Source organism: Pogona vitticeps, chromosome 1 (assembly GCF_051106095.1).
Source record: "Pogona vitticeps strain Pit_001003342236 chromosome 1, PviZW2.1, whole genome shotgun sequence".
Classification (NCBI taxonomy): Eukaryota; Metazoa; Chordata; class Lepidosauria; order Squamata; family Agamidae; genus Pogona; species Pogona vitticeps.
In genome coordinates, this window is record NC_135783.1 from 116,290,587 (window position 1) to 116,316,686 (window position 26,100).

Consider the following 26,100-nt stretch of genomic DNA (forward strand, 5'->3'; position numbering starts at 1 on the left):
TTGTCTTATACATAGGTTCATCTTATAAACAGAAAAATACGGTAACTCTCACTCAAAACTAAATTTTTACTTCTGAGGTTTTTCATATTTTACTTTACAGAATCATAGAGTTGTAGAGCTGAAAGCATTCCAAGGGACACTGAACAGATGTAGGAAATCCACTGTCAAAGCAAGGCTGACAGGTGGCTGTCCAACCTTTGCATAAAACCCGCAGTGAAGAAGAATTCCCTCACCTCCTGAGGTAGTCTAGTTCCACTGTCAGACAGTCCTTACTGTCAGGAAATTCTTCATAATGTTTAGTCAAAACTGCTTTCTTTATCATTTTGGATGTTGTTGATGTAAATCCTATTCTCCAGCGCATGGGGAAAAAGAAGCTAGCTCCATCGGATTACAAAAATCAGCCATTATCGGACAACATATATTAATTCCAACTATTGAAATATAATGATACTGAAAAGATATTTCCCTTTATCAAACTAGTATCATTTCAGACTCAACAGAAAAAAGGCACGTTTAGTTAAAGAGATAATTTTATTTTATGCAGTAGGTTCCTATTTTCCAATCATCTCTCTTACACTAACCTTACTAGATTGTAGTTCCAAAATAATACAGTGGTGCCTCGCTTAATGATGTTAATTGGTTCCCCCCAAAAAACCATCGCTATGGGAAAAGATCGCTATGCGAAACACCATTTCCCATAGGAATGCATTGAAAACCGGTTAATCCGTTCCAGTGGGAATGGATTACTGTCCTTAAGCGAAAATTGCCATAGGAAACATCGCTAAGCGAAACAATGTTTCCCCCATTGGAATGCATTGAAGCCTATTCAATGCATTCCAATGGTTTTGCGATGTCCGTTTTCGCTATTTCTAAAGTGTCTTACAATGTTCAAAAACTGTTTTAAATGCTTGGAATAGTTAGTGCACCTTGTAAAACCTTTGCAAACTTAATTTGGCTTTGTTCTGACTCTTCATTAATTTTTGGTGAATTTCCCCCCCCCCATTGAAATGCATTGAACGGTAGGTTTGACAGCTGTAAGCCGCCCCGAGCAGACATGGTCTAGAGGGGCGGGGTAAAAATCAAATAAATAAACATCTCTAAGTGAAGCAGGGGACCTAAACTGTCATCGCTAAGAGAGGCAAGGTCCCGAACATCACTATGCGAAATTTCCCCATAGGGAACATTGCTAAACGGAGCGCAAAATCACTCCAAAAACCTCATCGCTAAGCGAATACATCGTTAAATGAGGCAATCGCTAAGCGAGGCACCACAGTAATAATTATGAGGTCAACTGGGGCTGTTGCTGGACTATGTAACCAAGATATATCCACAGATAGTAACAGTTACCCTTGTTTAATTCAAGATGTCATTATTTACCAGTGAATTCCAAACATTATCAACTCACACAGCTGAAGGTGATGAAAAGGTTTTATTTTTGCCTTGAGTATATGGGCTGTTAAGCAGGTAATAATACGTGAAGCAGCATAGAGACACGCAACATGCAGGTTGGCAGGGGAGCCATTTGTGCATGAAATTTCATTCATACACTGCACTCTTTTAAGGACACTTCCATCAAGACAATCACGTGAACTAAATCCCATGCCTGGGAGATGTAGGCTGTAAATACAGTTTCTTGTGGGGAAAACGGATTAAACAAAGCTGCCTTGTTTGCTAGTGTTCAACCGACTGCACAGATATATAGTTATGTGAAACAATTTTTCAATAATTTGGCAGTTCACTTGTACATATTAACCACTGCTGAATTCAAGAATCATGGAGAGGTCTATATCAATTTTCAAGGAAACTCTAATATCCTTGAAAAATTAAAGGTGCAGCATCAAACGCTACATTAGAATGTATGTGTACACAGAACAATCTCTGACACAGTTTATCAAAATTTAAGTCTTGCAGTTTCAACCAGCCTTCTATAAAATTGGCACCACACCTAACTCAGGAAAGCTGTAATAAAAATTTAAAAACCCTGATAAAAATGCATTTGGAATAGCAATTCAAGGACAAGGAAACTCTGTAAATGACGTTCTGGAAGAGATCAGATTCAAATAATTTCTATTTATCTCAAAATCTTGTTCCTAAGAAAACCATCATTATAAACTAGGTAAAGGGCATCACTTCTTTATATGAAGAAAATGCTTTGTCACAACTGGTAACATTCTATATATAACAATGGAATGTGCTTTTAAAGCAAGAATGACAAGTCCTTCGATGTATGAGTAAAAAAACTGAGCAAACTTAACATCTACCATGTAAGTTGTAAACTATCCCATAAAGCAATGAAAATACAAAAGATAACAACTCAAAACAGGAACTTCATGCTTTGAACACATACATGAATTATTAGTAATTATTATCATTTTAGACATAAAAATGAATGACACTGAATTCTACTGATTAACAAAATCACAAATCTCAGAACCCCCTGTACTTATAAGTTGTGTGTCATGAACTATGCAATCCTACACCTATTTACTCAGAAATCTCCTTCATTTTCAATAGAGCTTACTCTCTCACATGGGTGAGACTACATCTTCAGTGTGGCAAGTGTATTTACAGAGTTTCCTGGCTTTATTGTGCTGTTTGATGCAGGAGTAAAAAGCAAAAACTTAAACGATACTTCTGCACTGGTGAAACAATTTTATCTAGGACACATAAATTTAAAATTCAAGTGCTTTTTAGACCAAAGTAAACACAAATTACAAAATGAACACAATACCTTTTCTGTTATACAAAAGCATAAAGATATTATTTTAATAACATGGGGTATGTCTTCATGAAGATAATAGACTATGGTACGTGTCTTGACTTATTTATTACATAGTACATAGTGTGTAGGTTAAGTACTGAAGAATTGTTATAAGCGCACAAAACAAAAATAACTCAAAAGATGTATGTTGCTAGTTGATGGGAGTGAACATGAGACTGCAAAGGACGGACACACAAGATTCTTTAGATCCCGCCACGTATGTTCTTTTGCTGTTCTTGTCTCTGCTCCCCATCCATATATATAAGCACCACTACATTTTTAAAGTAACCTTCACTCGGGGGTATATTTTTTTAAAAAATCAAATTGATTTAAATCACAATTTAAATAAAAATATTTTTATTTAAATTGTTAAAAATTAATTTTTACAAAAAAATCATAATTTAAATCAAATCCACCCTGCTATACCATGTTATATTGCATTACTACAGAGTGTCTTGAATCATGCTAGCATCTCTGGCATGGGAATGTAGTTCCTTTTGCTAGTTTGCTGCATGCTCAGGCTGAAGAGAAGCCATTTCAAACACAGAGTACTAGGCAGGGTCATTAAGTAAAGAGCTCCTTGATTTCAAAAAGAGGGGTGCTTAGGGAATTGATTGCCCTCACATACTGCATCTGGAGCTGCCTCTTAGCAGTGCAGACCTCATCTCCTTCACAAGCACACACACAAACACATCATTCCCTCCACATTCATAGGACTGCGAGACATCTGTTAAAGTGAATCTGAAAGACAGAACTGGACTTTCAATTATAGCTTTGGCATCAACAAGAAGAAAGTCAAATCTGAACACTTGTAAAGCTGCAAAGCTCTTATTTAGAAAAGGCCTGGAAGCAGCAACACAGATGGTCCAGTCCAAATGTATTTTAATATGTCATTTTTGTGTACATTTCTACACATTTCTGCCTGCCTATCTACAGCTGACATACCTGCAGAACCAGTGGTGATAAGGAGGTGAAAGAAAATTGAAAAGAAAAGGCTATGCTCATGTACTTAGTTTCTGTGTCATCTACCGCGGGGGGAGGGAGCTGTAAAGCTATGCAAATACATACCTTTCAGATCAGAACCACAGATATTTTGTGGCAGGAAGCTACTTTCTCTTTGGTTCCACCAACTACCAATGATCTAGGGTCAAAGTAAGGTTCTCTTGTTGCTCAGATCATGGTCTGCTGCTCCTTCCAACCATTCATGATAAAAGAGGAGGGCAGGATAGAAATCTAAACAAACTCCGCTGCCTCAATCTCCTGCTGGCAGGAGAGGGAACAGGAAGCAGAGTTTTATGGAGTAGAGGTAGGTGTGCCTTGAAGACAAAGGGGCTACTCTTTGTGATTGCCTTTAGTCTTTGCACCCAGTGCAAAGATTCTGATAGTTACAGCTTTTGTATGAACTCATGTATATAGACTCAGAGAAGCCTTGTATCTTTTTAAGAGTACTTGCTGGTTCTGACAACTATCAACTGTTAGACTCATGCTGTCTTGATATTTCTTCCCCTATATCCTTCATTCCCCTACTCAGGTTGGACTACATGCCCCCACCAACTAAATCTGCCGAACATGGTGGCAAACTCTGCTGCTGCTTTTTTTGGCAACAAACTGGGAATCCCCCTTTTAAACAAGCAAGATAATTTTATTTTAATGTGGTGTTCAGTCTGCTACATAAATTTAGCAGTAAATTGTAAATAATAATCTTCTACAAGAAGCATTTCTTACTTATTTTTCTGATGTGTTTTATTTCCACCCAATATCTGACCCATGGGGGTGGTCAATGGGAAACCCTGACTTGGATTTCCCTCCCCCAATAGTTATTCACTTTACCTTGCCCTATAGGGAAGGTGACCCCATGTTTTCTGGAAAGAGAAGAAAGCAAGCATGCAAAGAGGCAACAAGTAGTACGAGCAAGCTGGAATAATAAGTGTTGGTGTGTAACTCTTGCAATAGGAATTATATAGCACTTTTAAATTTTAAAAGTGGTCTGCTAGCTGTGTTTTACTTCATTCTTACAGTAACTCCGGGAAGTACATTGTTGTTCCCATTTCTTGAATGGGAAGCTGAAGCTGAGAGAAACTAAACTTGCTGCTCCATCTGACACAAGACTGAAGTTAAGACATGAGCCTAACTCTCATAGATCCCTTCTGTATGTCCGGATGAAGGTACATGCTGCTTCTGACATTCCAACAACTGCAGGCTTTGAAAAGATGGTTCCAAGTGATTATCTGCTGAAGTGACAATCTGACCCTGGATTCTTGAGAATCCAGGCAGTGCAGAGTTTACCATCAAAAGAAGAGGCAGAAGAAACTGAGGGGAAAACAAAAATCAATGTGAGGTGTTTTTAGAGAGAGAGCAGTCTAGGCAAATGAATTTTCTCAGGCTTGGGCGTTATGCAGCATTGAAGCTTAATACACAGCTTTGAAAAGTGCAAACAGTAAATGAAGTCAAATAAAAGAAGCTATAACCCCTCAGGAGCAAAGCTGATAGATTCAGCACTGGACCCAGTATGAAGATCTCCCTCTCCTTTACCCAGTTTCATTCAAATGTGAAAGAATGCATCATTTTATAGTGTTCAGCAGAATACTTCAGTAACTGGGACATCTGAGTTTATGCTTGAGTCTCTCCTTTGTTTTTTATGTTTGATCCCACTGGGTTTTTATCCTTACCTACTTTGTCCTGTAGATTTCCCAATATATTGGTGGAATCGTTTTTACTGTCACAGGAATCTTTTTCTACAGCTTCAGAATTTTTACAGTCTTGGCTAAGAGGTTCATCACTTTTGCCTTTAAGTTTTTTGGAACAAGAATTATTCTCTTTCTGGTTCAATGGATGAACAGGTTCTTCCACTTTGGGACTGTTACATTCAGCATCATTGTTCCTTTCACCATGGCTCTGCTTAGCCATTGCTGGGCTGGCGCATTTCCTGCTCGGATCACAGTCTTCATCGTTTTTAGCATGTTCTGCCCTTTTCTCATCCGATGCTTTACCACTTGAGTTACAAACTGCGGAAACATTCTTGCAGTCTCTTGCCTTTTTATGTTTAGAAGCAGAGCTGGTGCGAAGAGAAACTGGTGATGCCAGCTTCTTACTTGATCTGCTTCCCTCTGTTTTTTGTTTCCTTGGCGGTCCCCATATAAAGTGGTCAGAGGGTGTGTAGTGCTGCTGGGCAAATCGCAGGAGTTTCCTCCTCTCTCTTCGGTCTCTAATGGTATATACAAAGTATTCCAAAGCGCTTTGCTTAATATTGGGGATGGTGTCTTCTACAAGAGCCTCGTGAAGAATAAATTTTACCAGATGAGGTTTGAAACTCTCATATCCAAGTTCACCAAGACTCTTCAGAATACGGGTGATTCTCAAGTAGTTATGCTGGGACCTAGAAAGAAAGATCAACTGGATTCAGAATGACAGAGAACAGAAGAGGAAATACTTTTCTGTCAAATGGGGGGAAAGTCGCAGAAAAATCACCATTACCTGTCACCTTGACAAAAGGAGGACCACCACTTCAGTGCTGATAATTTAGGGACAATTGAAAGGGAAGGGCAGCTGTTGAATGAATAATCTTTCCATAACAGCTAAGATGCAATAACCCTTTCATGCTACCAATTTATTGAGATAAATAAATCAGTTAGATTGTTTCATAGCTCTTCCCGTAAAAGATAACTTACAACAGACTCTGCTGAAAGTATCATTGAAACAAATAAATTGTTTCAATGATACTGTTTCTGACCAACAACTAGTGTTATATTCAGACATATTGATGTACAGTGGTGCCCTGCTTGACGATTACCCCACCTGATGCTGAAATCGCTTAACGATGAGGTTTCTGCGATCGCTATAGCGATCGCAAAATGATGTTTCAATGGAGAAAATCCGCTTCACAACGATCGGTTCCCTGCTTCGGGAACCGATTTTTACAGCTGATCGTTGGGTTTTCAAAATGGCCTCCCGCTGTTTTCCGGACCTATTTCTGGAAGACAGAGATCGAAAATGGCTTACCCTATAGAGGCTCTTCGCTGGACGATGAGGTATTTCGCCTACTGGAATGCATTAACCGGTTTTTAATGCATTTCAATGGGTTTTATACTTTCGCTTGACGACGATTTCGCTTAACAGCGATTTGAAGGGAACGGATTATCGTCAAGCGAGGCACCACTGTATCTTGTCCATTGAAGAAAGCAAGAATCTGGACTTAGACTTAATCATACTTAGAGCAAACACACTGAAATAAGTGGGAATGAACTAGGTCATAGCTACCAAGACCCCAGACATTCCAAAAAGTCTCTATGATTAAGTCTGGATCCAATGAACAGTAAATCAGTATGCTAAAAGGTATTACAGATGAGTTACTCTCACCTCATCTCCCCAATCTGAGATTTAAGGATTCTGGGAACAGTGCTGGTTGCTATGTAGGTAAGTCATCCCCTTCTACAATTAATGCCAGTGCTTACCCTCTGCAGAACCATTTTGCATTTCCTAGCAGCAGCCAGTTACACAGGGAAGGAATGAAGAAGCACTAATCATAGCATGATTATATAGGGTCAATTTTATTGCTAGTGAAACAGATGCAATTTTTGACAGCAGTCCTGTTATTTCCATAATGGATACTGCTATTGTTGAGAACAGGGTTATAATTTTATAATATAATATGGTTAATTTCTATATAAAGTGTGTTTTGTATTTTATAAGACCGGGGAAAAACAAACTACTTGGTGACATGAGTGAAAAGGGAAAATGCATATGCAAAGAGGAATAGCTGCTGATAGTTTTACATCTGCATTTCCCTCTTCCTCTGTCCTCTCTCAAACATAGGCCTTTTAGCTTCAATCAAACAAACATGAAACACAATCCCACTCTCCATAAAGTACAGTGGTGCCTCGCTTTACGATCGCTTTGTAAAACGATGAAATCGCATAACGATGAACTTTTTGCGATCGCTTTTGCGATTGCAAAATGATGTTTCCTATGGGGGAATTTTGCTTTGCGATGATTGGTTCCCTGCTTCAGGAACCGATTCTTCACAAAACGACGATTTTCCAACAGCTGATCGGCGGTTTCAAAATGGCCACTGGGTAAATAAAATGGCTCCCCGCTGTGTTTAGGGATGGATTCCTTGCAAGACAGGCAGCGAAAATGGCCACCCTGTGGAGGATCTTTGCTGGACGGTGAGTTTTAAGCCCATCGGAACACATTAAACAGGTTTTAATGTGTTTCTATGGGCTTTTTAATTTAGCTTTACGATGTTTTCGTTCTACAGCGATTTCGCTGGAACGAATTAACATCGTAATGCGAGGCACCACTGTACAAGAAAGAAGGTATCACCATTTTACTAGCTATGCCTCTTTTATCTTTGAGATCAGAGGACACACCAATGTGCATGGAACATTTCAAAAGGACAACCATACACAGAATAATAACTTTTAACAGAAATACACAATAAAGGATTGACTGTGTGATTTGGAGCTACATATGATGGATTTTATGCAAATGCAGCCTATCCAAGCATAAGGCCCATGCACGGACATCTAGGGTGTTGAAGGTGGAGCGATGCTAATCATATGTAGGGACATGCTCAGATAGAGGAATGACTCATCTCAACCTCTGACAGATATCTACTGCAGGGTGGTACTTACTCATTCAGGTGTTGGAATCTTTCTTGCCAGTTAGAAGCTCGTGCTACGTTCCCATTTTTATCTGTTAATTTAATTCCAAAAAACTCTAACATCATTTTATAAGCCAACAGGAATCTTCTGATTGCTTCCTTTGTTTTTTTGAATTCCTATAAACACAGTTTTAGAAAAAGACAAAAGGAACAAATCCATTATAAAACCTATTTACTCTGGAAATTTTAAATTAGCCTGCCCCAAACTGGTAACATCCAGATAGAGTGGATTATAATCCTCATCATCTTCAGCTGGCAGGGCAAGCCATGTTGGCTGGAGAGTCTCAAAACAGCAGGTGAGGTAATGTTACATCAAACTGTAAGGTGATATTGGAACCACATGCTTTACCTCAATTTCATACGTTGTTAATTCTTTTGCATAGAAATTCAAGCCTTGTTCTCTGAGTGGGAAAAGCCTGTATTAAAAACAAACACACAAGTTTGGTGACAGTGAGGAAACTTTCGCTAAGATTTATTAAAAATGAATGGATAAAGTAAAATATTACCAACCACTGTATATAAGTGTGATTGTGCTCCAATTTTTCATAGTCTCCTTTCCACTTATTTAGGACTTCTTCAATATAAACACCTATAAAAATATGTGCAAATACAAGCCTTTAGTATTATAAGGAAACTTTAACAAGTATCGTTCACATATATAGAATGAAAGGAACCCAGAAGCATATTGGTTAGAATTATCTGAAGTTACGAGAAAGTGGTAGTTTTTGGAGAGGCAACCTCTACAGGGCCTCATGAGCATAAAGACTGGTGAAGCTTAGAAAGCCCCACCCATGTCCATGCTTTAATGGTCCTCTGAAGAGAGTGCCTTGGCAAGGACAGGTGAGGATCCTGAAGCTCCTCTAAAAACGTGGATTATTTAGACTAAAACTACCAGAATTCTAGTTGGGGGGGGGGATTCCTGCTGAATTCTTATAGCTGTGTGCTGAAAAAAATACTATGAAAATCCCATTACTATCCAGACCCACTCAAAGGACAACACACAAGGAAATATACAGAATGAACTAGGAGCACAGATTTACAAAAGAATCTGTGAGCCTGCCGTTGGCAATTCTACTGTTTGCATTGGTAACAGAAGAGAAACAAGATGCCCCCTTACCCTCAGCACTGTAAGCAAGCCCCTGCTCATAACCTGAGTTTGATCCCAATGCATTCAGGCAGTTGGCTCAAGGTTGACTCTGCCTTCCATCCTTCCACAGTCAATAAAATGAGTACCCAGCTTGTGGGGGGAGGGGCTGGGGGGGGAGTTGTTGTTTGCATAACTACATTGTAAACCACTCAGAGAGTGCTTGAGGCACTATGGGATGGCATATAAGTTGAAACAATAAAAAAAAAATATTCTTCTTTGCCTAGTGAAACATGAGGATTTTCACTGTTACCCAGGGTGAATCCAAAAGTAGGAAAGACACACAGGTTCTTCACAAACTTTCACAAAGCTTTGAAGATATTTGGAAAGTTATGAGAATTCTTGTTGCTTTCCAAGCATCTGAAGCTCAGAGCAGAAGGAAGGAAGTCCAGTTAGACTTCTCTATTGTGGGAGAAGACACGGTCTCACAGAACAGTTGTGCTGCACTAACCCCCTTCACATGAGGAAGAGGTGCATGATGAGAAACATGTTTGTCTGACCTGACAGAAGCACAGCTCCAAGACCGTGAAGCCTGGATCCCCAAAACTTGGCAGGCACACTAATGGGAGCCTAAAATCATGCAGCTGGGAGTTACCTGTTTTTAGTGTCCATTAATTAATCTTAATTAATTTAGGTAAGACTGTGTGTTTTAAGCACTATGTAGCTAACTGTAATGAGTACACAAGTTTGTAGTCGATATTGTTTGATGCTGGGAATCAGTCTGAGGCCACAGTAATAGGGCAGGCACTCTTTCCACCTACTGTGGGGCTATCTCTCATAGCATGTAGTGGGCCATTTTAACTTGTGCATAAATGGGTGTTTTCATTAAAAATTAATCATGCTATCAATTACTTACCATCAGGTTTAAAAGGAATTTTATTCTTGTAAAAGCGGAGGTTGCACAAGTCATTCTGGTATCTCAGATCTTTAAAGTTCTGCTGAGCAGAGAGGAAGAAAAATATAAAGCGCGATCAGCTAAACAAGTCTTGAGAGGACGGCTAGAGCTGAAATAATATTGGTATGCTTACAATAAAACATAGATGCACTTTGACAAAAATTTCATCTTAAACTACAATCTGAATACATGGCAAACACAGCAAATGTTTCTTGCAACCTATCCACATTCTTTGTATCAAGAGAAATTAGCAGAAGGAAATGCTACTCTGCTTGCTTGAGGAGAAGTGAAAACAAAGCCAGAAGTAAACCCCAAACTAAAAGCAAGATCCAAGGTTTTGTTGGACGCTCACCATGCTTCAGCATACAAGCTATTTAGATTTGTTGTATTATGTCCAACCATCACCTCAAAGTTAGCTCTCAGTTTGAGATACTGTATATAGACTTTTTTTCCAGTGCAAAGTAGCCATGGGTTGTTTCAAGATGGGATGTGGGGAAGGACTGGCAGAAGGCTGAATTCTTATTGGCCATCTGCTTATTCACAATTGTCCTCAGCTGCCACTGCCCTGGTATACAGTGGTGCCTCGCTTAGCAATGTTAATTGGTTCCAAAAAAATCATCGCTATGGGAAAACATTGCTAAGCGAAACACCATTTCCCATAGGAATGCGTTGAAAACCGGATAATCCGTTCCAATGGGAACGGATTACCGTCCTGAAGCAAAAATTGCCATAGGAAACATCGCTAAGCGAAACGTGGTTCCCCCATTGGAATGCATTGAATAGGTTTCAATGCATTTCAATGGTTTTGACAGGTCCGTTTTCGCTATTTTTAAAGTCTCTTAAAATGTTCAAAAACTGTTGAAAATGCTTGGAATCGTTAGTGCACCTTGTAAAACCTTTGCAAACTTAATTTGGCTTTGTTCTGAGTCTTTGTTAATTTTTGGTGAATTCCCCCCCCCATTGGAATGCACTGAACTATAGGTTTGACAGCGAAAACGGACATCGCTAAGTGAAACAGGGGGACCCAAACTGTCATCGCCATGCGAGGCATGGTCCCGAACATCGCTATGCAAAATTTCCCCATTGGAAACATCGCTAAACGGAGCGCAAGATCGCTCCTAAAACCTCATTGCTAAGTGAATACATCGTTAAACGAGGCAATCGCTAAGCGAGGCACCACTGTACTAACAAACCTGAAGTCATCTATGCTTGTTTTACATTAAATAAAACTTTAGTGGGGGAGAAACAACAGAATCACATGCAATGCACAGTTCTTCCTCTAGCTTGGCACAACAAACATTCAGTTTAAGAGGATGAATAGGGCATGACAAAAAATTGGTAATAATTCATGTTCACTGAATATTTATATAATACGCCATTCCATGCTGAAAGCACACATTTCATTAGCCAATCAAATCAATGTTGAAAAGGCATATTAAAATACTGTATAACATTTAGATAAACTAGCCTTCTGTTGTTTCCAGAGTAGCCGAGTACATGAGACTTATCAGAAAATAGTCTGCACTGAGTTCAAGGAGACCTGAGCGGACAATGCATCTTATGCATGTTTGCTCAAACTGGGGCTAAGAAGAGTTTCCTCTCAAGTACTGAAGCCAGAGGAGTTCATTCACAAAATATGTGATCAAATGTTTAGAAGCTCATTCTCCTTAGCTTTCCTGTCATTTTATAAACTCAGCTTTTCAGGTTTCTATGTTATATATAGTTAGTGCACCCTTTCATTACCTTTATTATAAAAGAGTTTTCTTTATATAGTTCTGCCCATTTTCTGGTGAATTTTCTACCTTCTATCTCTTTCCTGGATATACTAGGGAAGGAATGCAGCAAGAATTTGCAAAGTCAGCTACTGGTGCTATGAAATTCTTAGGACAATAACATTTCCCGGTATGACCTCCTACATATGATGATCATTCTCTAACTAAACTCTCCACAAAACTAACTGCAGCATTAGTACAAATAATAACAAATCAGCAAATTTAAGAAATCAAACATATTTGTGTTCTATTAACAACACCAGCAGTAACTGGCTGTTGTGAAGTTCCCCAACATCTCCTACCCGCTTTAGTTCTCATTTAAGATTACTGTTCCTGCAGTAGTTTTGTGGATTTGAAAGATTCCACTGGACTTTTGTGGATTTGAAGGGCTTGAGGGAATACACATTTGCCTTTTTTCTATCTTAATGAATGCCCCAAAACTACAACATGCTCTTACTGGATATTGGTGCCGATATTTGTACAGATCTCTTGCAGCATAAAAACTTCTCTTTGGCTTAGTTGTCACTTCAATGGCATCATCGCCCTGGAAAGAGTAGGAATAAGCAGCAGAATGAGCACAACCATTTAGACATGTCTATATATTTGCCAGCACAATGTTCTACTTTAAAAAAATAAGGTCTGTGTTACAAAGGAGCACATACGCCTTTTAGTTGTCATCCAACCGTAGTTCTTGGCATCCCTCCCTCAAAAACTGCTCCCAACGCTTGGGGAATGTTCCAACACAGCAGGGGTGACTGCCAGAAGGTGAAAGCAATTTCACAGGGAAAAGAACAGGGGGGAAAAACTACACAGAAAAGTGGTAGGAAAGTTCTGTCACTGCCACAAACATCAAGCTTTCCCCTGAAGTATTTTCACAGATCTATTTGCCAGTCAAAAAACAATTCACACAGCGTGATGACTTCAGTTTAATTGCATCTGACTCCAGGCTGGGCTGCTGCCTCCTGAAAGCACATTTTCTGTGAACTGTGAGGTGCGTTCCATGTGTAATAGTTTCTGAGTTGGTGCAGATACTTTTGAAAATACTGTACTCTCCTTAAGGAAATGGAAACCTATATCACAGTTGTGGGAAAACAGTCCGCACAAGTCTTCCATACAAGTGTGGTATTCATGTACAGTAAGCTGAACAGTAATCCTGTATGTTCCCCAAACTTAATGCATCAGATCCTTTGTGATATAGACCTCATCCTCTGCATAGTCAGAATAGCATTTTGAAAGGGCACTTTTTGAGGGAGTTTACCTCACATCTCCTTGCAGCATGATCTGGGGACTTGGGAAGTTGTAATTAAAAAAATAAAATAAAATCTGGATCTGGATCAAAGGGTATATATCACGAGAAAAGAAAACTCTTCTACTGACCAAAAGCAAAAATTAAACATGTGACATTCCTAAAACAACAAAAGGAGATTTTCTTCCAGAAAATGTCACTAGCTTTTAAGAATAATGGACCATTCTTTCAGCCAATTTTGCTGGCCTAAGCTACAAATACTGGAGTTGCTGGATGATGAATTGCTACTTTTACAGAGATGATAAATAAAAAGCTCTAATTCTAAAAGTATAGGATTCTCTCCCCATCCCTTGTTTTTTAATAATGTGAAGGAGCTGAAGGCAGTGTGCCGTCCTCTGGTGGGAAAGAAGACGTAGAGGAAGGAGGATGTGTGGAAGGGGTGTTAATAGAGTTAGATCAAACGGAGATACTGACTGAAAAAGCTGCGGAGGTGTGTCTTGTAGAAGAAGGAGGGGAGGAGTTAGATTTAATTATGTGGGAAGAGATAAAAGAGGGAGAAAGCGCGTGCGATTTTAGAACTTGGACTGATCTTAACCCGGACAGACCTAGGCACCGAGGGGTGCAAACGGAACCCATTCTCGGACTAAGACAAGGGACTGATGCGACACCGGGATTCCCCAACCTGATGACAGGAGGTGGACTGCTCCCAGATTCATTAACCACAGGGGCTAGAGGCAGAGGTATTGAGCCTCTAGAATGGAAGGTATCGGTTTTCCCCCTGAATTACCCTGGAGGCGGGCGGCGGGTGATTCGTCCTGGCCCGGAGTTTCAGAAGAAGCCTTTGGAGGGCGACTGGGCCCGCCATCCGTGCTGCGGCACAGTGTGCGCGGTGAGGAGCGCGCCCATAAGACAGATGACGGACCGCGAGAAGTTTGGGCCGGCTCCCTATTAGGGGATCCAGATGTTCCACCTAGCGTTCGTCCTAAGAGATATAATCTGTTGCCGGATCACTTGTTGCAAGATCCTTTTGATTCACGCGAGTTGCGAACTGTTTGTAATAAAAATAATGTTAATGAAAATCATGAGGAGCCTCCTTGTCTTTTTCCCGCCTTCACCACCAGCGCTCCCCTCGCCGGAGAAGGACTTTCTTACAAATAAGTTGGTTAGTATATAAAAATGTGTGTTTTTCATTAAAGTTTATTTCTCCTTTGGCACAGGAGACATCGCAAGGCCCGACAGTGCATACTAGAAGACAGCTAAGGCAGTTCTTCACCAGCATTGCTGAAGAAAGACCCCCGTCAGCACACCATCAAACATGAGAAAGGGCAACCAGTTTCAGTCAAGAACTACGAATTGTTAAGATACTGTACTAGAAAAAGGAGCTGCTATGTCTATACAGGCAGAATTAATGTTAGCTAATGAGGTAATTGGTTGTGCTCATTTAAAATGCATATTAATAGGAAAATCACAGAGAAAGAAAAGAAGGCAACTTATACTGAAATAATCTAACAAAAAGTTGGCACACTCAGGTTGGACAATGGTAGTACAGTACAAGGTTAACACGTAGAGATAACAGCAGTTTTTAGCCTATGTATGTGTATGTATGCATGCAGCCACTTTGTACCACACTGCAGTAAATCAGGAAGTCTGTAGTTTTCCAATCTCATCTGGAAGCTATCACTATCAATTTCTATACAGGCTGGGCCAAACCATAGTTTGAAATCAGTTTAAGAACTGGAGTGCTTTGAAGCTAGTAACCTCAGTGATCTGATTCAGTTGAAATGTGAAATTGTGGTTAAATGGAGGCTTTCCAGCATGCTAAGGCAAACTGCAAAGGGAGCAGAAGAGGCACTGTACGCATATGCAGAAGATATTTCAATAATATCTGAAGCTGCAACTACCCCAGTTAGTGATCATGCGGGGGCCACAGATTGTTTCTGAGCCCATGTCCACGCACGGATATGATACAATCCACATTTATTCCACAGGCCCCTTTTTTCTTTCCTTTCTCTGTTCCCATCTCTGCTGGTCCTTGTATGGTTTCCTGATAAGCTGCTTGGTTTTTAAAAGGTTGCACAGCATTAGGGAAAAGGTGGCAGCTTTCCAAAGTATACAGATATATATACACATACCTCACAGAAACATACATAATCTTCCTTATATTGTTGGGGTTGTGTCTATTTTTTAAGCAAATTTAAATTTTGTGTGTGTGCAGAGATCTAGCCCTACACTACTGACTTAATGCAATGACTCAGCAGTAAATTCATTTATTTTTTTAAAATTAAAATTTTGGGGATACTTGGGGGTCAGATCGCAGGGGTGGATATTTCCACAATCTCTAAACATCACACCCCAACTGCCTATATTACCACAACACCCCCAATAGCCAAACACCCCATCATTTACAAGAATGAAAGAACTGATCATGGGGGGGGGAGACCATTTGAATCCTTCCAGCTTGAAAAAAAGGAAAAGTACTCCAGCAGCAGAGGAAAAAAACCTCCACGTTGAGAGCAAAAGTGGCGGGACTGATTCAAATCAGTTATTTGTTATTTGTGATCAATAAAAAAAATAATTCAAATCCTACGTATTATACCTGCAGCAATCCCGTGGTGTTTGACTGTACAGTTGTGACCTCAACTTAATAAAATGAATTGCAGTTATTTGAATTTGGCCACAAGTAAAAACCAGAGGAAAGAATGACAGTAATTTGTTTGATTGTGGCAACCCTGGAGCCAGACTATTACATCAATGTTTATGGTACACAATATAAGCACATACTTGAAGGTATGTTGCAATAGCTCACATGGACACACTATTACATAAACTAGCCCTAAAAACATTTACATACACCAAACATGAAGAAGCTGTCAAGGGAGAAAATATCACTAGATCTAATACAAGCATGCATTTAAATTTTAACAATGCATATTTATTTATTTTTATTTATTAGACTTGTATACCGCCCATCTAGAACATGTCTACTCAGGGCGGTTTACACAAAATACAAAACCCAAAGATAAAAATATAATAAATCAAAACATAAATGCATTAAAAAGGCAATCCTGCAGTAAGTCACAACTAGAGGAGGCCTGTTGAATGCAGATGTTGTGAATCAATTGTAAGTTCCACTAATTCAAAGAACCTACTCTAGTAGCAACTTGCTACTGGATTTCAGCCAGTATTTTAAAGCAAAAAATTTTTGAAAAAAGAAAAAAAAGTATAGTTGAAGGCCCACTCTGAAAAGCAAGGAAATTCAAAACGCCAGAACAACATTCCCCCATCCTCAATGAAAACATGGTTGCACTGATATACTCTTCTTGTCTCTTAACTCCCATCACAAGTAAACATGGGAGCATGGCTTGAATTTAGATTACAAATACCTCTGAAACGCCATTCCCTCTATTAGCAATGCTAAGAATTGTTTATGGGACAGAGATCAGGGTCTATCCATGAAACCCACTGATAGCACAAAAGTGTGAGTTATCTCAGCACCTCTGCAACAACAAAGTCTACTGGACATACACTTGAGCCTCGTGGGGTTTGCTAATTAAGAGCAGGAAAGTCCCATTCCCCAGGATAAGGCAACCTCCTCCCTTTTCTGCTACCTGTCCCCTCGTCTGGCCGTGGGATGCTCACCACGGGAGCACAATACAGTCACACCTGGTATTTCCACACCTGGTGTCTAAAGAAGAGGGTTTGGGTCCCAAAAAGCTCACCCTAAAATAAATATATGCCCCAAATATGTTGCTTTTGTGCTCCTTTTGCCCCATTATTTTTGCCAAAACCTCACACAAATCCTCCTTACCCCCATTTCTCCACATTCCCCTTCTCATTCCCAGGGAGCACCCCTTCATATTTCCCCCCCTCAACCTTCCTCTCTCTCTCCCCCAGCCCCTTTCCCATGATTGACCCCCCTATATGACAATACTGCAACACTACACTTGATACACACATTTATTTATGGACAAGAGCAAATCCTAGAAGAGTGATCTGAGATATGTATCTCACTGCACACCATGTTTCCCCGAAAATAAGACGTCTTAGATTAATTTTTGCTCCAAAAGTACATTAGGGCTTATTTTCAGGGGATTTTTTTCATGTACAACAATATACATTTATTCAAATACAGTAATATCATCATCTTCTGGTTGCTGCACAATGGTGGAGAGCAGGGTTTCACTTAACTAGGGCTTACTTTTGGGGTAAGGTAAAGGTAAAGGTTCCCCTTGACATTTTAGTGAGTCGTGTCCGACTCTAGGGGGCGGTGCTCATCCCCGTTTCCAAGCCGTAGAGCCAGCGTTTGTCCGAAGACAGTTTCTGTTGTCACGTGGTCAGCGCAGCTATACACGGAACGCTGTTTACCTTCCCACCGAGGTGGTACCTATTTATCTACTCGCACGTGCATGCTTTCGAACTGCTAGGTTGGCGAGGAGCTTGGACAAAGCGACGGGAGCTCACTCCGTCGCGTGGATTTGATCTTACGACTGCTGGTCTTCTGACCCTGCAACACACAAAGGCTTCTGCGGTTTAGCCCGCAGTGCCACCACGTCCCCCTATTTTTTTGGGGGGGGGTAGTGATTATATTACAAGCATCTTGAAAAATCATACTAGGGCTTATTTTCAGGTTAGGCCTTATTTTCAGGGAAACAGGGAAGAATTGGAAAATCCAGCAGAAAGTTGTGCTTCTGTCCAAGGACTAGAAAACAGTAACATGAGCAAATTAAAGGTAGCCACTCCAAACTAACTCAAGCTTTTATACAGTATTTTCATATTGTAACAAATCAAATCAATACTGGATAATATCAGGCCCACATTAACTTTCAATGGCATGGTTATAGTCACTGCATGTTACTCTTAATGCATCACACTGAAGAATAAAAACTTCAGAAATAACATTTGCTAGACTTCTAAGAGGCTAGAACACCACAGGATAGAATTCAGAATGTGCAGCAATTCATAAAGGTTTTACCTACTCTAACCCTCTGGCAGAGAGAAGGGTTGTTACACAGTATGGAGTGATGATGACAAAGTCATTTTTTCTTCTTCTACAAGTCTGCTAAATTATTCAGCTTTCCAGATGACTTCACAAGACTGCTGAACTAAGATTTGCATGGGTAAGTGCAAGTCTGTCTACTTTATGAGTGCCCTTAACTTGACACCGCACTCCATAAAACATTTTGAGTGAAATAATTTTAAATATTCAATAACCTTGTCTTAAGATTTCAAATTGCGAAAATAACCATGTTTGAAAGCTTAAGAAAGAGGAAGCAAATACACAACACTTTTATAATCTAACCTTTTTTGTTTTAGCAAAAAGAAGTAAAACTCATAGTGACTTCAGCTGTTTGGTTTAGACTTGCACACTGAAGGGTAACAAGTACCCTTTGTGTATCAGTGCTTGATAATGTCATCAGTCTACTCTATGCTGCGTCCTAACATAAGATATAAAATATTTAAATAATACTAACTTTTGTGCCATCTAGTTGGAACTAACTTATAACAACCCTAATAGGGTTTTTTAAGGTGAGATATTCAAGGAGTGGTAAATCCCCCAGTGAGTTTCCATGGCCACGCACTCTGTCCACTACTACACTGCACTGGGTACCATGAACAGCTGTACCCAAACAGTCCATCCAGTAATCAGGGAAAGATCATTGGTCTAAACACTACTGATGGCAGCAGGAATTCATTGTTCTGTAGCCTAGCAACTTTGCAACACTGACCAGCAAAAACATCACTACAGTATTTTCTTTAGGAGATGCAAAATTAATGGACCAGAACTTCAATCACTTTCCACTGGACTCTTTGATATCTTTCATAACTGTTCATACAATCCATATGGCTTGTTCTTATCAATTCAGCCAAACTCTTGAATTAGGTCCTGTTATATTGGGAGCACTTTTAACAGAGACCAATACATATTTGCACGGAATTAATGAGGATTCACCTATTTTATCATGGCTAAAATCCTGCTGGCATTTTCCATGCACATAAGGGCAACTGCAAAACAGTTTTCCATCTCCAATACTGATTTTGCAACCAGTGTGAGACCAGCCACACAAAGGTGAGCCTGCCTGGGGAGGGGGGAACGCTTACATGATTGGTGATAATTACCCTTATCCATATCAGTGAATAAGATCCTATCCTGTTTGTTTTTAATATGGTTCCCCCCCTTCTTCGGTTCCCACAGCATACCTCAGTATTTTACTTCCTTAAAAAAAATTGCAGAGCAGTGTTTCCTTGCACTTACAATGTATTTCAGTTGCCATCCCACCCCATAAGTCAGTAAGTGGTAAATGACAGAAGTGTTCATCAATCTAAGTCACATAGTTTTTATCATGTGTAAATGAGTTCCAAGGCCTTTCTGAAACAGGTGTGTGGGGAGTTGGGAAAGAAGCTGCAAATTTAGAGTGCTGTAACTAACCTCTGTCTGATAACAGCCATTGTGGGAAGCAAGCTGGGGAAAAGGCAGGATATAGTATAAACAAATAAATATGCCTGCCAGCCAGCCCAAAGCCAATCAGTTTTAGTATCAAAAGAGCCTTAGTTATATTAGCCACCATGCATTACTCTTTTTCATTCACTGGTATCCAGGTGGACTATTCTAAACCAATATCCTATTGCTGAAAAAAGATACATAACCTCCTATGGAATTCCAGCTAGGGTGGAGGAGTATGCTAAATAACAGAGGCATACGTAGAGAAGCATGGCATTCGTAACTCTGTGAAAAAGGTGCAGCATCAAGAGCACTAACTTTTGCTAAACATCAAGGGTAACTGACATCTTTTAAAAATGAAAACTGTAGAAGAAAGTTTGTATTTTTAAAGTACTACCATTGCCGTTGTTTTTTTTAAAAAAATCTGATCTAGCTGCACAGCATGCAGAACGAATGAAACAGGATTTTAAAAAACACACAAACCAAGTGAAAAGTTATTACAAGTGTGGCGTGGAGCCTCTCCAAATAAATTTAAAGGGGTTGGGGTGGGGGAATGACCTCTCAATCTGCCTCAACCATATACACGGGGAGAGTTTAGTTGGAGCGGATTCTGTATTCCAGAAATATTTTAATTAGAGGTTAGATCATATGGTTAAAAAAACAAAAAAAAAACTCAGGACAATTTTCTACATTGCTTCTCTGTACTTAATACCTAGCATTATATACGCACATCTGAGCACATCAGCTCAATTCTGTGGGACTTAATTCTGAGTACATACACATGGGATTGCACTACAAGACAAGAAGGAATTCAGGAAGCAATCAGAAGACTGTGAGTAATGAGCAAACAGACAAATGTTAATCTTGTCTGGAAAAGCTCTATGAAACCTGGCCCACTTTTCATGTGTCCTAAACTACATACAATTTCAATTACATTGAATATAATTACAATTGTATGTTAAACGCAATGTGGAAAAGGAACCTCCACTTTTCCTTTTGCCACAGAATCCTCTGGGAGAGGGAGAAGTGGGTTCTCAGAATATGATCCACACTGTGTGCTAAGATGTTTTTAAACGGGCAGGGAAGTCTGAAGATTCAAAACCAGCCTACTACAACCTGTAAAGAGTGGGAAAGACAGTACAGGGCAATTCTCTCTCTCTCTCTCTCTGGGGCATCTCCATAGTTGTAAGGCTTATGAGTTCTTTCATTGCTGCACAGTGAACCCCATGCCCAGTGTAAGGTGATCACAGCAGCCACGTACTCAGCCAGAATCTCAATTGGCATTTTGCTGTCACATGTGTTATTATAATTTTTGCTTCCTGAATTGAAAGCTGCTGACAGAAAGACAGGACATACGGATGATTATTCCAGAGAAACTGAGTGGATTAGAATTACTCTGACCTTCTACATTTTTAAACCACCAGAGCCTTTTCAACAGAAGATCTAAAGCAAGCTGTTCAGTCAGGCAAGGGGGAAAAAAATAATAAAACTAAATCCCCTGACTTATGCCACAGTTCCTCCTTTCACAACCAGCTACGCATGTGACAGGAAGAGAAACAAAAACCCACACCGCCTTAGTAGGCTGGCACAAAAGACAGCAAACGGGCAAGCTAGGACGCTCGTCCTCCTCCTTCAAAATTGCTTCGCACCTCACAACGATGTTTACCTCGTCTTATTCCCAACCAGGGGACAGGGCGAGGAGACCCAGGCATGCCTGGCTCCACACTCAAACCACAGCATGCAAAGATTTCAAAGGGAGGGCAGGGTGAAGGAAAAAGGAAGGGGGGGGAAAAGAAAGGGGGAAAAAAAAACACACGCCGTGCAACCTTGGCGTTGGAAATTTCCTCCCCCCCAAACAACGTCCCTGCAGGACCAAGCGCGGCGGAGCCCACAGGGCAGCTGGCCCGGCTCCCAACGCCCCCCCTCCCTCCGCGCCCCCTCCCCGTCCTCCGGAGAAGTTGCCCGGGTCCCGGGTGACCTGCTCGGTGCCGGTGGCCTCGGCTTCTTCGGCGCCCGGCCCCTCGGGGTCCGCCTCTTCTCCCATCGGCTCGTCCCCTGCCTCCTTCTCCCCTTCAGCAGCCCCTTCTCGGGGCTCCGCATCTTCCGGCCGGCAGGTTGCCGCAGGGAGCGGTTCCTCTCGCGGCTTCTGCTCGTCCTCAGCCGGGGTGTCTGCGTCGTCGTCTTCGCCGCCGCCGCCGCCCCCTGCATCCTCGAGCTGTGGCCCTTCTCCTCCTCCTCCTCCTTCCCCTTCCTCCTCCTCTTCCTCCCCGCCAGGGTCTACCTGGAGCTCGGGCTCGGAGTCCGTCTCCCAGGTGGAGTCGCAGTCCTCCACCGTGGTGGGCTCCTTGAAGCTGACCCCGCTCAGCAAGCTGCCCATGGAGGAAAAGGCGCCGCGGCGGCGGCGGCGGCGGCCTCTCCGCTGCCCCTCGCCCCGAGGATGGGAAAGAAGGTGCGCCCAGAGAGCGGGGAGGGCGGGCAGGCGGGCTAGCTAGCTCTCTGCAGGCGGGACGGCGGTCGGTCGGTCGGTCGCCCTGCTCTAGCGAGGCTGCCGGGGCAGGGACTCCGTGCGGCGAGGCCACACAGGCAACGCGGCGGAGAGGCAGGCGCAGCCGGGCAGAAGCGACAGCAGCCGAGGCGCTTGCCCCTCCTTGCTCAGTCCCCAACCCACAAACACGCGCGGGGAGGGGGAGGCAGGGGACGGGCGAGGAGGAGGAGGAGGAGGAGCTGAATGCTGTGGGATTTCCACAGGCACTACCGACGCCGCCTCCCTCCTTCCGCGGGAGCTGCTGCTGCTCGTGCGCCGCCGCGGTCGGCGGGCCCTCTGCCGCAGGTGGGGAAGTTCCCCTGGACGCACGTGCTCGTCCGTGGCGCCCCCCCCCCCGGGTCTGCTGGCCCTCGGGCGCTGAATAGCCCCTCCTGCGCGGGAAGCCCTGGAGAAAGACCGAGGCTGGAGCCGGCTGCCTCCCCTCCTGGTCGCCTGCGTTAGCTCGGTTTGAAAGCTGGTGGCGGGAGCCAGGCACCCCGGTGAACACCCCCACCCCGGAAGCGTCATTCGTTTCGCTTAGGACTGAGTGCTGCCCTACAACCGGATCAGCCTTCAAAGGTCTCCCACACCTACCTGGAGAAGTCAAGGCTCGAACCTGGGGCGGCCGGGGCTCGCTCTCTCTCTCTCTCTCTCTCTCTCTCTCTCTCTCTCTCTCTCTCTCTCTCTCTCTCTCTCTCTCTCTCTCTCTCTCTCTCTCTCTCTCTCTCCCTTTGGGGGCAGCCCTGGAGCAGCGGGTGGTTGCCTTTTTTTCTCTTGAGGATCTGGTTGAGGAGTGGGTGCTCAACAGGTGTAGGATCCACAACAGGGAAAGATTTGCCTGCCGAGTTTCTGACCCAACAAGCGACGGCTAACAGCCCATGAGAGTGGCAGCCTGGGTTCTGCGTATTGTAATCTGTTGTTGTCTCTTTCGTTACCATCGCTATGCAATGCCTCTTTACCGCAATAAACATTTATCACAGAGGTCACTTTTTGGGTCCATTTCAATAGGGAAGTTCTCATAACAAAATACGTTAAAATGTCAGATCATGGGAATAGTGCAGGAATATGATCCATATCCTCCTTTTTCTTTTTGCACGACACTATAGGTAAAAAAGTAAAGTAAAGAACAACAACAAAGGAGAAAAACATGGCGGCACCTTAAAGACTAACTTATATTTTTTAACTTGAGCGTTCATGGACAAGTCTACTTCGTTGGACATACTTCTTGCAGACGTTGTTGAACAGCATCTGGCCAGTCAGAAATTTATGAAATGAGGGAAATGTAAGGGCAAAACGTTTGGACTGTATTTGGGGGGGGGGGGTACTCTTGAGGTTTTTTTAAAAAAGTTTTTTTTAGCTTTTTCTGGTACCAGTTCTTTCAGAAAGCCTGAAAGGGACTGAATCTTTCAGGTCATACCATTCCAATTTTCCCATTTGGGTGCTTTTTGCTAGAGCACGTTAAAACCCACAGAAGCCTCAAAACTTCTTTTTTTTTTTTTTAAAGACAGGGATAGGGCAACAGACTGTCATCTACTCCAAAAGTGGACAATAAATGCAGTACTTCAGGTAAAAAGATCACTCATCCCCAGAACTATGTAGCCACTAACACTACTTTAAAGTTCACATTTATTATCATATCAACATCCTCATCAATTCATCAGCAGAAAACCATACAGATGAAAAAGAGAAGCCATCATCATGATCAAAATCAAAACAGAAAACACACCTAGGGAATAAAATCCAACCCCAAAATAGAATATGGGTATTTGGGAGACAGCATTGTACATACTGGTTATAGCAAGATAGGGATGCCACAGAATTTGGCATCGTCCTTCAGAAATCTCCTTTCTAAATGTAAACCTTTTGCACAGCTCTGTACATTTCCATGCTCTCTTTCAAAGTTTAGTCCAAGCATGTGTAATCAAATGAAAGTATCCTCCCCCTCACACCAGCATCCTCCCATTCCTCTTCTCTCACTTGTGCTGAATTTTAGCACATTGATGGTGCAATGCATATAATAACCCATTCACTATGCCAACACATTGCCGTTTTCAATTTCATCCTAATTTCAAACCTGTGCAATAGGACCCCTGTACGTATCTGCAGCATCAGTCATCCACAATTTACTGCAACCCTATATACAGCATACAAGGGGTCGGTCCTTGTGGCCTTTGTGTCGCCTCCTTGTATGTCGTATACAGTATAGGGTTTGCTACTGTCTGTGTTGGATTGTTGAACAGATTCCCCCACAAATACAGAAGCCCTACTGTACAGTATAAAAAGAGAAAGTTCCTGAAAAGTAGATAAAAATCCTGAGGGGCGTGAGATTTTATAGGGAACAGTTTAAACTATTCCCTATAAAAGGTTAAGTACTGTATAATTGTTTTCATAAATTTAAGTTTATTGTAGGGATCATGGGTAGTAAAGAATAAGTTCAAGTGAAATTTCAGAATATTCCATGTAAACCAGCCTAGTTAATTCCATATGGGGAGGAATTAGTGGAAGTAATATGATCAGTGCCTGATCCCACCCCCTGGGAAATTATTGGTATTTTAGCATACTCTCAGTAGAACCGAAGGCAATATCAAGGAAACCTAGGGAATATTAAACATTAGTTAATATAATGAATTGTATTGTAAATCTTCTAGGTCAATTGCATTGATTTAAGATACTGTATATGGTTAAAGTATAGCATTATCCATAAATTGTCTTTCACAATTACATGTCGGAATATGGATAATTGGCAGAATGGGTTTGTCAATGATTAATTATAGGAGGCTGAATTAATATTTCGCTCCCTGATAAGGGTACATAGTATAAAGGACGTGCCATGTACCTAAAATTGGATATAACATTTCTCTTGGGAGAGCTAATGAAATGCATACTTGATGGAACTGCTGTCAGATGGCTACAGAATGGGATTAAAATTAAACAGTGTAATTATGCGTTGTGCAATGACTAGTTGAGAGGAGATGTCAAATGGGCTTCTGAAATGAATACCAGGGATCACTGATTCATTAGCAGCTTGGAAGGTAAAGTGGAGAATGCAGCAATCCAATATTAAAGTGATAAAAACCTAACATGGGTTACAGGTCTCATGAAGTGTAGGGAAAGAATAAGGTATGATCTGAACAAATTGAAGGATTTCTCAATATATAAAGCATCTCGTTAGAAAGAGATTTAATCAAGATCATGTAAATTGCTTCTTGTGAGATAGTAAAATGTGCAAATGCAGAACCAAGGCATGCTTGATAAAGTGTGAAGAGTAACAGAGAAAATGTGTGACGGCTATCCTAACTTAATTTGGCTCTGTTTAATATACGAGGTCTGGCAAGGAATACAAGATCTGGAACGTTCACACATCAGAAGCCATGTTCCTAGTTATTCAGCATAAATATAAAATAATTGTATTGTGTGGGATTGTTATCAGCCTCAATTCTTGTACAGGGCACATCATGTTTTACCTACACCAACGTCTTAGGTTTTAAATCTAATAAAATCTCTTCAGCATTGGTCCTGCTATGCTGAATACCCAAGTACTTATACTAAAAGGTTTTCTATTCTGGTTTCTTATTCATATCTTTCATCTTACTGACCTTTAAATAATAGACTAAAAATCTTTAATATATTGTATTTACTTCAGCACAATCAACAGTT

At 41.4% G+C, this 26,100-nt stretch overlaps 1 protein-coding gene across 5 annotated transcripts; it reads right to left on the bottom strand.

Moving 5' to 3' along the window:
• Window positions 1-1,410: 1,410 nt before the first annotated feature.
• Window positions 1,411-22,664, bottom strand: OGFRL1 (opioid growth factor receptor like 1). Of its 5 annotated transcripts, none has more exons than XM_020785838.3 (8): window positions 21,898-22,664; window positions 12,692-12,778; window positions 10,424-10,502; window positions 8,934-9,012; window positions 8,773-8,839; window positions 8,395-8,540; window positions 5,431-6,137; window positions 1,411-5,071 (listed from the first exon to the last, which is right to left on the bottom strand). In XM_020785838.3, the coding sequence occupies exons 1-8, from the start codon at window positions 22,294-22,296 to the stop codon at window positions 4,986-4,988; spliced, it is 1,650 nt and encodes a 549-aa protein (XP_020641497.3). In that variant the 5' UTR covers window positions 22,297-22,664; the 3' UTR covers window positions 1,411-4,985. The 5 variants fall into 5 exon arrangements, with proteins under 5 accessions (XP_020641497.3, XP_020641496.3, XP_078242137.1 ...); XM_020785837.3 differs by having other exon boundaries at window positions 10,424-10,505; window positions 21,898-22,663; XM_078386011.1 differs by lacking the exon at window positions 21,898-22,664 and adding an exon at window positions 14,268-21,725.
• Between the last annotated feature and the right edge of the window lie 3,436 nt (window positions 22,665-26,100).

Excerpts from the sequence above, each read along its gene's own strand:
- OGFRL1 (XM_020785837.3), bottom strand. The coding sequence starts at position 22,296 with ATGGGCAGCTTGCTGAGCGGGGTCAGCTTCAAGGAGCCCACCACGGTG. Across the intron at positions 10,506-12,691 it reads AATATCGGCACCAATATCCA|CAGAACTTTAAAGATCTGAG; the intron begins GTAAGAGCATGT and ends CTCTCTGCTCAG. Across the intron at positions 8,541-8,772 it reads TAACAACGTATGAAATTGAG|GAATTCAAAAAAACAAAGGA; the intron begins GTAAAGCATGTG and ends CTGTGTTTATAG.